The sequence below is a fragment of the Sinocyclocheilus rhinocerous genome, unplaced genomic scaffold (assembly GCF_001515625.1).
Source record: "Sinocyclocheilus rhinocerous isolate Xijiao unplaced genomic scaffold, SAMN03320098_v1.1 scaffold3614, whole genome shotgun sequence".
Classification (NCBI taxonomy): domain Eukaryota; kingdom Metazoa; phylum Chordata; class Actinopteri; order Cypriniformes; family Cyprinidae; genus Sinocyclocheilus; species Sinocyclocheilus rhinocerous.
The window spans coordinates 3,176-14,728 of record NW_015648617.1 but is presented as its reverse complement, the minus strand read 5'-3'; the positions used below and the strand labels follow the sequence as shown (position 1 = coordinate 14,728).

At 38.3% G+C, this 11,553-nt stretch overlaps 1 protein-coding gene across 3 annotated transcripts in view; it reads right to left on the bottom strand.

Moving 5' to 3' along the window:
• LOC107710013 (BUB3-interacting and GLEBS motif-containing protein ZNF207-like) overlaps positions 1 to 5,631 on the bottom strand; it is a 10,063-nt gene extending 4,432 nt beyond the window's left edge. For 2 of the 3 annotated variants that reach the window (XM_016514689.1, XM_016514690.1), the window contains exons 1-10: positions 5,451 to 5,631; positions 4,899 to 5,025; positions 4,675 to 4,813; positions 4,395 to 4,577; positions 4,227 to 4,302; positions 4,073 to 4,143; positions 3,500 to 3,642; positions 2,911 to 3,003; positions 1,007 to 1,219; positions 647 to 812 (exon numbers count right to left, since the gene is read on the bottom strand). In XM_016514689.1, coding sequence (XP_016370175.1) covers positions 647 to 812; positions 1,007 to 1,219; positions 2,911 to 3,003; positions 3,500 to 3,642; positions 4,073 to 4,143; positions 4,227 to 4,302; positions 4,395 to 4,577; positions 4,675 to 4,813; positions 4,899 to 5,025; positions 5,451 to 5,491 — 1,252 coding nt within the window. In that variant the 5' untranslated portion in view covers positions 5,492 to 5,631. The remainder of the gene's footprint in view (positions 1 to 646; positions 813 to 1,006; positions 1,220 to 2,910; positions 3,004 to 3,499; positions 3,643 to 4,072; positions 4,144 to 4,226; positions 4,303 to 4,394; positions 4,578 to 4,674; positions 4,814 to 4,898; positions 5,026 to 5,450) is intronic. The other variant, XM_016514691.1, reaches the window with a different exon arrangement.
• Between the last annotated feature and the right edge of the window lie 5,922 nt (positions 5,632 to 11,553).

The following is an 11,553-nucleotide window of genomic DNA, read 5'->3' as shown; positions in this document are numbered from 1 at the left end:
ACCAGTCCTAAGTTCAGTTAAAATGACTAATATGCATTCATACATGGTTTTAATTCTAATTACTAAAGTTCTACCATTAAATAATACTTGATTATCATATAATGCTTGACTGACTGATGTTAAGAATGTAGTACTTTCAGATATTTAAAAAGCTGTGCCATTGTACAAACATTTATATTTATATATATATATATATATATTTAAAACACACACACACATGCATATATGGTATATCAGTCTGGCGAGTAAACTAAAAAATTTACTAGCCAATGGCGATTCAATTGCCAAGGTGTCCGTAACCCTTTAAGCTAACTGAGACTTGCTCTTTAGTTGATTTTGATTGCTTCCATTGTCCTCATTTGTAAGTCGCTTTAGATAAAAGCGTCTGCTAAATGTCTAAATGTAAATATATATATATATAAAAAAAATACCTTGCTATGTGTACTGCGTTTATGGAAAATCAAGCAATTTTATTGTGTTGTGTATAACTGAGCTCAATTTATAAACTCATGATGAAAAAAATCTCAAAATGTGTATTTAAAATACCAATAATAAATAGGAGTAAAAACTGAATAAAAAATAAAATCTAATTTAAATTTAACCTTAAACAGTAATTATAATACAATATTTACAGACACAATCTTACCATGTATGGGATGCCTCATTCCAGGCTGCTGAGGAGGTATAACCTGCTGGGAAGGTATCATTCCTCCCACTGCTCCACTAGGTGGAGCCGAGGCAGCAGCTGCTGCAGTCTGCCCAGGCCGAGGGATTAGCCTCTGGTACCTAGGCAGCTGAGCCCGTCTCTCTTCCTGAATTGGGGCCAAGACAATGACAATGAAATCAGACACGTGCAGTAACAAGAACACACTTTGGACTGCATGTATTCTCACAACATCAGCTAACTCTTTCATTTGTGCTTCAGCAATATTTCATAATACCAGTTAATGCATTCACAATTACTTACTGTCAAAAAAAGTAGTTAGAGCAAAACTCAAACACTCACCAGCGAGATATCCTCATCAGGGTGCAGCAACACAATGGCAGCAATCAAGGTGGTGAGGATGGCTGGCTTACTTGTGACTGTGGCAGGGGGCTTGGCCACAGTGCTGGAGGAGGCAGCAACAGAGGGAGTGGAGGAAGGCTGGGTGTAGGCTGGGAATGTCACCTTAGGAGAATCAGAGGTGGTTGATGACAGTCCTAATACCGTCTGCTGCGCCTGAAATTAAAGCAACGTTTTCAAATTGTTCGCAATTAAGTGAAAGGTCCTCCCCCAATCACAGTGCACACTGCCAAATCATCATCATCTACATAACCTCTAAACTCCAAACAGTGTTGCCAGATGTACGATAATTATAGTATTTGTACTATAATCTTGACCTCTGTACGATGTATGATCAATAATGAAAAACATCCCATAACATACGATAATTTCAGAATTTTGTGACACTTCAAATGATGGTGGCTTTAATCATAAGGCTTCTTATACTCATTGATTGTGCACACCTTAGAGTGTGTTAAAGGGTCATGAAACCCCGTTTCAGCACTGGTTAGTTCTCACCACAGTTTAAAAAAAATGCTAAAAAAGTGGTCGTGGTGCGCAGCAGAGTGGAGGGGGAAGAGGGGAGACAGACAACACACACAGCTTCGTGTTCAGACAGTTTAATTTCACTCCCATCGAGTTAAAAACACAAATAAATGCACAGCCATTTGCACTCTCCATCGAAAACATGTATGAACGCGCTGTTGCACCTCTGATAATATTTAAGGCTTATTCTGCGGCGTTTATATAAGGCTTTTGACGGGTTGTGTCACGGAGCTGTAAAAACGGTTACACTCACTAAATGAATGAATCGCGTTTGTGCCGAACTCTTATTACAAAGCAAAAAAAAAACAACACTCTCCTCCGATCCATGAATGTTTCTCTCGGTTAATGTGCGCGATGTCATCTCACTGTCTGAAGCGTCTGTCATAGCAAATCAGCACATGCTGTTGTAAATAATTATGCGAAGCGTCTTCTCATAGGATAAGAACCGATAAGAACGCGCAGTCTCATGCATAATTTAATAGACACCGACGCGTCATCGATGAACTATCGTCCTTTGCCACGTCACAAATTGTGACGTCAACACGATGTAGATTTTAAACCCGGAAGATGAAAATAGCGCGAAAAAGCTTAAAATTAACCAGTTTTCTCTAACAGTTAAAATGATCAGATGCTAACATTGTCTTCTATTATGTGAAACACAAACACCTCTGCTAAAATCTCAGAAAAAGTAGTCTGGGGTTTAATGACCCTTTAAGAATGCGGGAGGGTGCCCTGCTTTTAAGTCAATGAGCAGTATGTTGCGGTCCACGAAGGCATAAAATCTGTACCACAAAAGGACCCCCACCCTCAACATCTGGCAACACACAGGCTTCCAATGACAGTGACTCAGAGGTGGAGTTTGGTCCTTTCCACTAAGATACGCCTACTTATTTATCTATTGTGGTAATCTGCAGGTCGTGTCAAAAAGTTGTTGGTAGAAAAATAACTGTATTCTGTATGTTTGACTTGTGTATGATAATTTTCTTCCAAATACGATAATTTTGAGTTTCTGGTACGATGCCTGGACGTTTCCAATCTGGCAACACTGAGTCCAAAGAGGGTATTATAGGTAGTACAAAAACTCTTTGCCACAAAAAAATTGTTTAAAATAAGACAATTACAAATAATGTATATTTAACATGCCCAATGCAAAAAGCATATGCATGCATGAAGAAATGAATCAAAACACCAACCAACTAAATATCTACCTAAATATCAACACAGCTTTATATGCATGTGCATATCTACTAAATGACAGAGACAAGCATGTCTGATCTGCATGTTGTGCTGATGTAAAGAGAAGCACACAAACTAGTGCGTACTTGGGAAGAGCTAGGGAACAGAGGCTTAGAGGAGGCAGACTGTGTCTCTGCACTCGCAGGGGCTGCGCTGGGGCTCGCAACACCAGTCCCCATCTGAAGCACAGAGAGAAAGGATAACAATAACAGTTTCCTTTGACTCCCTAAGAAAACTGAACCTTGAATTTATTCAGTTAGTCTCTTTAGTGGCAAGATCTGTTTTTACAGAAAAAGAAGATACAGACCCTTTACCATATATTCTCACAAAAACTGCACCTTTGGGCGTAGAACAACTTGTCACTAGGGCAGCACCCTCAAACTGACCACTTTTTAGTGGAAGATAAGGTATAACGTTATCTCTATAAGGGTACTCCTCCAATTGCAAGTTATCGTAACCTTAAACATACAAATTCTTATTTTGCTGTGACACTAGCTATTGTCCTTTACTGGCACTGTATTTGTCAAAAGAAAAAAAACTTGTCTAATACAATGACTACTAACTTTTGATTGTTTCTTTAAATCCAATACCTTTTTTGATGATCCCTTAAGTTTATTTATTCACAAACAGTGGCTACACATACTCAGCAAATAAGTCTGGTTCTATATTCAGTACCTGCACAGCGCTGGGGAAGAGAGGTTTGGATGCAGCGGACTGTGTGGCAGGTACAGCTGGTCTGCTGGCCATTCTAGGAGCAGTGATAGGGGCTGCAGGTGCCATAGGAGGCATGCCAGGCCTGGCAACATGAGGTGGCATTCCTAAAAACAAGAAAATGATCAACTACCACAACCGGTTGACTAGCATTTTTTTTTTCTCAAGCTGATGTAAAAAATGCCTATTATCAATAACGAAACCACTATGCTTACACAAACAATTACTCATGCACCAAAATTTTGACAAACAAAAATATCCAGTTGAAACAGCAAAATCAATGCTTGGCCACAATAGTTTTGCAGGGCTAAAAAATAATTGACCAAAACTGTTAATCAAATAAAGCAGTTTAATTTACCTGAGAATAAGACAACCTGAACAGCACAAAGAGTTTAAATACCCTATTACCAACATACATACTTTAAGTTTGGTTTCGATAAATTAATTTCAGTGCAACAATAAACATAATGACTGTTTATTATTAATATGAACTGGGCTTTAAGTAATTTATCACCAATAATTGTTAACAACACTGACCTGGTGGCATGCCGGGCATCATCGGAGGCATTGCTGGACCTGGGGGCATCATTCCTCTCATTGGCATCATGCTATGCAAAACAGGACCAAAGATAAATCACTGGACCATATAATATATCAGCTTGTAATTCTGTAACTGAAAATTAAGACCTACCCAGGTAGCATGACTGGCATTACTGGTGGCATCCCAGGAATCATTGGTGGGATGCCAGTCAACATAGGTGGCATGCCTTTAGGAAGAGATATGCAGTATTAATGGGGCACACTTTTGTTTGAGAAGTATTTAAACTACTTTGCTATTTTAAACTATTGACATGCACACCTGCATAGCCAGCACGTGGCATGCCTTGGGCCTGAGGACCAGGATGCATGCCCGCCTGGGTCATTGGGGGCATGTACGCAGCCTGAGGCTGAGAAGCAGGCTGCTGAAATGATGAAGGTCCAGCTTCATCATCATCATCGTCCTCATCAGAATCATCCTGGTCCTGCTTCTTCTTCTGACTCTCTGCTCGGATAACAAAACAAGTTTATATTTCTGTCACAAATAATCTTATAAATAGTTTCTACACAAATTAGTTTGTCTAAGAAATATAAGACCATACCTTGTGACTTTTGTTCAAGTACTCTTCTCCGATCTTGTATGTCTTTTTCTGGAATACCCTCCATGCCATAGATTTCCAGTTCTATGTCTGTTCTTCCCGGTATAGCATTAGGAACTGCGTCTATTGTTTCTTTGTGCACCTTTAAAATACAGATTAAATAGCTCAACAACCTTTACCAAACGTCAAAGCAAATGTATCAGTAAACACATCACCACTGTCCATACCTGCATGCAGTGTATGGCTAATCCAGGACCGGTGTACAGCTTCTTGTGACATATATGACATTTGAAATGTTTGGCTTTTTGGTGCTGAATGAGAATCTTTTCATCATCGAAATCTCTGTTGCAATACCTGGAAGTCTGATTAAGGATCACACTGAGGAAGAGGAGAGAACGTTATGAAGAGAAAGAAATACAAGAGCTTCAGATCGAACTGCAGCGTAAAGAACAAATAAATGTGCTGATAATAGTGAGATAAGCATCTGACTGCGGTTATAGATGATTACAGCCCAGAAAGCGCCTATGATGCCCAATACGCTGTCTGATGCGAAAGCGAGACACAGCTATTGTCAAAAATACGCCCTTAACCCTAATGAACAAGATTTACTAAATGGCATTAAGAAAAGAAAAGGCACCAATATGAAATATAAAGGTTTCTGTTTTTCTTCTGACATGTAATAAATGACTGCAATGTGAAACTGACAGCATGCGCTCAAATTCACGATCACGCTGCTGTAACGGCACTGAACAGGCCGCATTGGTAAATGAAAAGGATACCAGCACCAGGGCTTCAATTGCTTCTTCTTCTTTCGTCCCATTTTTAACAATAACTCGTTATTGTCTTCTAAACCAACAGGAGAAAATGATTCAAACCGTCACCAAACGCAGCTTTTTGATTTCAGTTCGGAACACACACAAAAAAAATGGCGCGGCTCCGCTTTTGTCTCTCACCCACAATGCAGCGGGATACTTCCTCTTCTTCTTCTTTGAGGTTTAACGGCGGCTTGCATCCAAGAGCGTTGCATTACCGCCATCTTCTGGATTATTCTCCTGAGACGTTATTCCAGTTTATTTCCTCCAGCTTGTTTTCCGCGATCATATTCTCCTCATAAGACACGTTCTAATTAAGAAATTACAAATATTTTTTCCTGCTTTGTCTAATCACACCACTTTGCAGTATATCCTTAATACCTGCCCCTGCCAATCTCTTCTTAATTCTTCCATCATACTTCTCCTCTGTTCTTCATAACTTCTGCAATTTAAAATTAAATATATGCAGGGTTTGAAATAAACACCCGCCAGCTGTGGCGGGTAACGCTGTCAAATCACTAGCCAATTTGGCGGGTTACTTTTCGTAAATTATGTTTACTAATTAATTTCTTGAGGAAGTTCATGTAAGCCAGATGTAGCTACTGGCCATCGGGAGCACCGGGACATTCCCGGTGGGTCGATCGCCGAAGCGAGGGAGACCTCATATTAGGCGCTGTTTTTAAATTACAGCCCACGCGAAACTGCAAAAAGCAAGTACTCCAAAAGTGTGAAGCGGCGCTACCCGGTGCATCCGCCAGCCACGCGTTAAAGCTGAGCGGGATCCGTCTCCCGCACAGCGCTGCGCTTCCGCCACGATTTATAAGAGATAAACAGCACAAATCGCTCGATCCATTCAGAAATGACACAGAATTGTGTTATACAGTTGTGTGATATGACAACATTAAAGGTTCTGCCTGAAAACAGCCACGACAAGGTAAAATGCATGTAAACAAACTGCAATGTAAACAAACTTTAATAGCGTATTTCTGTTTAAATTAATCTTGTCATCACTATTTCTTCTCTCCTAGTCCCTCCCCAGTTTCTCTCTGTACCAACTTTATTTTGAATGGCATACACAGGGGTGCCACTAGCAATTTTGGGCCCTATGAAAGAATATGAGGTTGGGACCCCTACTGCACCAAACATACACTATATTGCCCAAACATACTTTTGGCAATATAGTGTACAAGCCAACCTATTCAAAATCTTTGTCTGCAATTTAATAATATTGACCTATTAATTTTGCTGTTGCTTTTGACCATTAGGTATCAGTAGCATAATTCATTCAGAACCTGTTTTATGGACATAGACTTTCTGTACCACACTATTCTACTGATATGGAATGAGTTTGACTACTTAATCAGTTATATTAATAGAAATGCTTCACTGGGGCAAACAAAAAAATCCTAAAATAATAAATAGGATACCCCATAGCAACGTATTCCTTGTTTGCTAGCTACCTATGCCCATACAGCATACAATGTTAAAAATGTTCTACATTATGAACCTTAACCCAAAAACCTTTAGCTTCATACACTGTAGATAATTGTGACCCTGCCTGTGGAAACCCAGCTAAAGTATTTTTTTAACAGTGGATGAGTAATTCACTCCTTGACTTGCTTAATAAAAGCCTCCTTTGAGATCATTTTGATAGACATGTTTATTGTGTAGGGTAGACTGAGTACATTTGGGACATGTGTACAGTTGATTTTTGCTCCACACATGCGTATTAGCATTCTCTTTGATCGTGGAAAATTTGAAAGGTGTGCGTCCTTCCACTCCAAAGATATCGGCAAAAGTTTTTTTTTTCACCATGTCCCTTCCACAATGAATAGCTTATTATCCTTTTATGACTGTTAAACTTCACATATATCATTGCAAACGTTACTCTGTGCTCTAAAAATAGACCTATTTTATGATATTGTGCCATGCAAGGTCTTTGCATAATCTAGAGAAACTATCTATGCGAGTATGTCAGTGGGGTACGGTTGAGACACTGTGTATCAACTGTACCCAGACAGGTGTCCTATTGCGTCACATGCTGTTTAGTTGTACGGTGTTATGATAATAGGTTAAAAGTCACATTTACACACATGCTACGCAAATTATGTTTAAAAAAATTATATTTGTGATATTTCAAATGTCTATTATTAATGGACATATTTTCTAACATGAATGTTAAAAGGATAACATAGCATTTTGTGAAATATACAAGGTGGTAAAGTGGGTACAGTTGACACACACTTTATATCCTATGTATGCAGTAACAGTTACATCAGAAAATAAAATGCATATTCAGAGACTGTGTGTGTGTATTGGTATTACCTACGTTATGGGGACCAGATGTCCCCACAAGTATAATACCAGTAAATTCTAACCTTATGTGAAAATTTTGTTAAATTTTTTGCTTATGGAATGTCACTATAATGTTAGAAATACCTGTATGTGTGTGTGTGTGAGAGAGAGAGAGTGTGTGTGTGTGTGTGTGTGTGTATGTGTGTGTGTGTGTACTGGTATATATGGTTTATGAGAACACAAATGTGTATAATGACATGGGTACTACAGCATAAACATGGTTTATGAGGACACTTCCTGTGTCCCCGTAAAACAACAGGCTTAAAAAACATACAAAACTGTGTTTTATGAAATTGCCAGTAGTTTTCTGTAAGGGGTAGGTTTAGGTGTAGGGTGATAGAAAATACAGTTTGTACAGTATAAAAACCATTACGCCTATGGAGAGTCCCCGTAAACCACAAATGCAAGGATGTGTGTGTGTGTGTGTGTGTTAGGCAATGTAGTCAGTGAGTGGACTTTATTTTTGTTTCTGTTTTTGTTGTTTTCCATGACAATTTACATTGTTATTTTTACTGTTATGTTTACATTTGTACTGTTTGCCATATCTTTTCCAGTGTTAAATATGTTGTTCCTATATTGTTTAACTGAATCTGAATTAAATAAAGCAAATAAATAAAAATTGCACAACTGTAATTTATTACATTTGCAATAAATGGTTAGCCAGCTTTAGAGCATTAAGAATGGGTGTCTCAACTGTACCATGGTACTGTTTCAACTTCCCTATATGGGTACAGTTGAGACAAAAATGCACCTTATGTTTATGAGCTAATTGTGGAAAATATCAACAACTTATGGCAATTATTAGTTTATGATATTTTAGTACATAAGCAAAAGAAATATGTGAAAAATCACTTCATTTCGGCATCTAGTTTTTGTGTTGCGATGAAAAAAGCAGAAAGTATCTCTACTGTACTCAGTCTACCCTATTATTTTCAACGTGTTTATTTCTAAGTTTAGTGTGGCAAAATAGAAGCTCTATGTAATCTATGTAATCAGATTGTGAATTTGTAGATTTTCTATAGCAAAACTAAAATGTGTTTAAAAGTGCGACTGACCAAATCGTCTGGCTCGGTTTGCCCCCCCCCACCCAAACTCGTAGACATCTCTAATTTGACAGTTTACCATCTGATCTCACTCGTGACTCTAGGCTATGTAGGGCGGGACGAAACCATGCAGTGAATGGGGGGAGATAATTTAGCTGGAAATGCAGAAATAAGCCGTAATTTTGTTTTATTTGTAACTCTTTGGTAGATACATTTATAATTTCTATTACATTACTACTACTACTGTTACTACTAATAAAACAGATCTCTAGGGGGCCCAAAAGTGCGTGGGCCCTTAGTTTCTTGTTTTCTGATCCCTCGAACTCGAAGACATCTCTAATTTGACAGTTTACCATCTGATCTCACTCGTGACTCTAGGCTATGTAGGGCGGGACGAAACCATGCAGTGAATGGGGGGAGACTTTTCCCTTCAGATTTTGACATCTTTATATGTACTTCAATATTCTCTTTTTTAATTGCTTGTTTAGCTAATTTATCCACTCTCTCATTGCCCAAAATGCCTATATGAGCTGGGGTCCAAATCAGTCGAATCTCATTACATTTTTCCTTTACTCTTGTATAGGCTATGTTGTCAATATTGCAACAGGTCCTGACGGCTATTGGACATAGCCTACCTGTCCTGAGACTGTACAGTGCTGACAATGAATCACTTCCAATTAAAACTTTACTTATTTTGTCCTCCTTTCTAATCCATTCTAATGCCATCATGATAGCATATAACTCGACTGTATACACGTTCAGATCATTCGTGGTTCGTTTGCTTTCCTCACCGGCTATTGGACATACCTGTCCTGAGACTGTACAGTGCTGACAATGAATCACTTCCAATTAAAACTTTACTTATTTTGTCCTCCTTTCTAATTCTAATGCCATCATGATAGCATATAACTCAACTATATATACATTTTGATCATTTGGTCCGTTTGCTTTCTTCACCTCCTTGATTAACTATAATTTGCTGATCCAGTATGCAGCGGGTTATGACGCAAACACGCAACATCGTAATACCACTGCAACTCCGAAATCAGAGTACAGTTAAATTATTTAATCAAAATCTATTTATATCTATACCAGTGGTTCTCAAACCTGTCCTGGAGTACCCCCAGCCCTGCACATTTTGTATGTCTCCCTCTCCCTCATCTATCACACCTGATTTAACTCATCAGCTCATTAGTGGAGACTGCAAGACCTGAAGTGGGTGTGTCAGATATAGGGAGACATACAAAATGTGCAGTGCTGGGGGTACTTCATGGAGAGGTTTGAGAACCACTGATCTATACGATCCTGTCTTTTATCTTTTAAACGGTCCATATTGGTATATCCTTGAAAGCTGCTGGACTTGTTAGTTTTGACTGTGCAAAGTTCTGTATTATGTTCAATATGAACTTCACGAAAGACTTCCTCTAGTTCTGTGTGAAATTATAGAGCAGTGTTTCTCAACCCTGGTCCTGAGTGCCCCCCAACACTGCACATTTTGTATGTCTCCCTTATCTGACACCCATTTCAGGTCCTGGAGTTTCTTTTAATGAGCTAATGAGTTGAATCAGGTGTGTTTGATTAGGGAGACACACAAAATGTGCAGTGCTGGGGGGCGCCCAGGACCAGGGTTGAGAAACACTGTTATAGAGCGTCACGAAGGTAAGAGCATTATTGTTGTTGTAAAATTTTTTTTTTCGGATTGACATACAGTATACATCAATGAATGACACCGTTTGACTGTCATGGTGTGTGCATTAACTAGTGTGAAATACTTAACGTTGCTTATTCTGATCACTTATATTGGCCACTTTTTTTTGCATTTAAATTCTGTTGACATTGAAAATTATGCATGTTTTTTCAAGGGTAGGCTATAGGCCTATCGGTTAATTTCTTGATCGCCGTTTTAACAGTGTCTGCTTGCATATTTTAATCATATTTGGTAATTCAATGTATTTGCCCCGATTTGATCCATGGGAAATTTATCTAGCATTATATTTATATTATTTTGTCATCATTATTTTGTTTTAAGTACCGTATTGGCCCGAATATAAGACGACCCTGATTATAAGACGACCCCCCCTTTTTCCAGATGTACGTTTTGGAAAAAGGTTTTTTAAAAACCAAATCTTGTTTTTTTTTTCAGTAAAACACATTTTGTGTTCAATTATTTTCATATTGCATATTTTTCCTATTTTAATTTTTGTTTTGAAAGTATGGTAAAAACTGGTAAAATGTACCAACAATCACATTTAAAAAATATACACTTTTTGATATACCATTAAAAAAACAAAACAGGTAGCCCATTTGAATTAGGACATTTAGGCTATCCATCTAATAGTAGCCCACCAATATCTTATTAACAGTAGAAGTTAAATCTTACTGTAGTCTTCAAATCTGGGTACAGTCTTACGTTTCAAAATCACAAAGGGAGTTTGGTCCCATCAGGCTAACGTGACAGTCACGACTCATGCAGCTGTAAGGTTTTCTGCTTCTTTAGTTTTTACTCGCGATCTTTACAACACCCATTACATTACGTATTTCATGGCACACTAATTTTATGCGTATTTGGCACCACCTATTGTTGTGGGTGTATTATTGACATGTAAAAGTCTAGACCCTGAATATAAGACGACCGCGTTTTTTCAGATGTATTTCCAAGAAAAAAACATAGT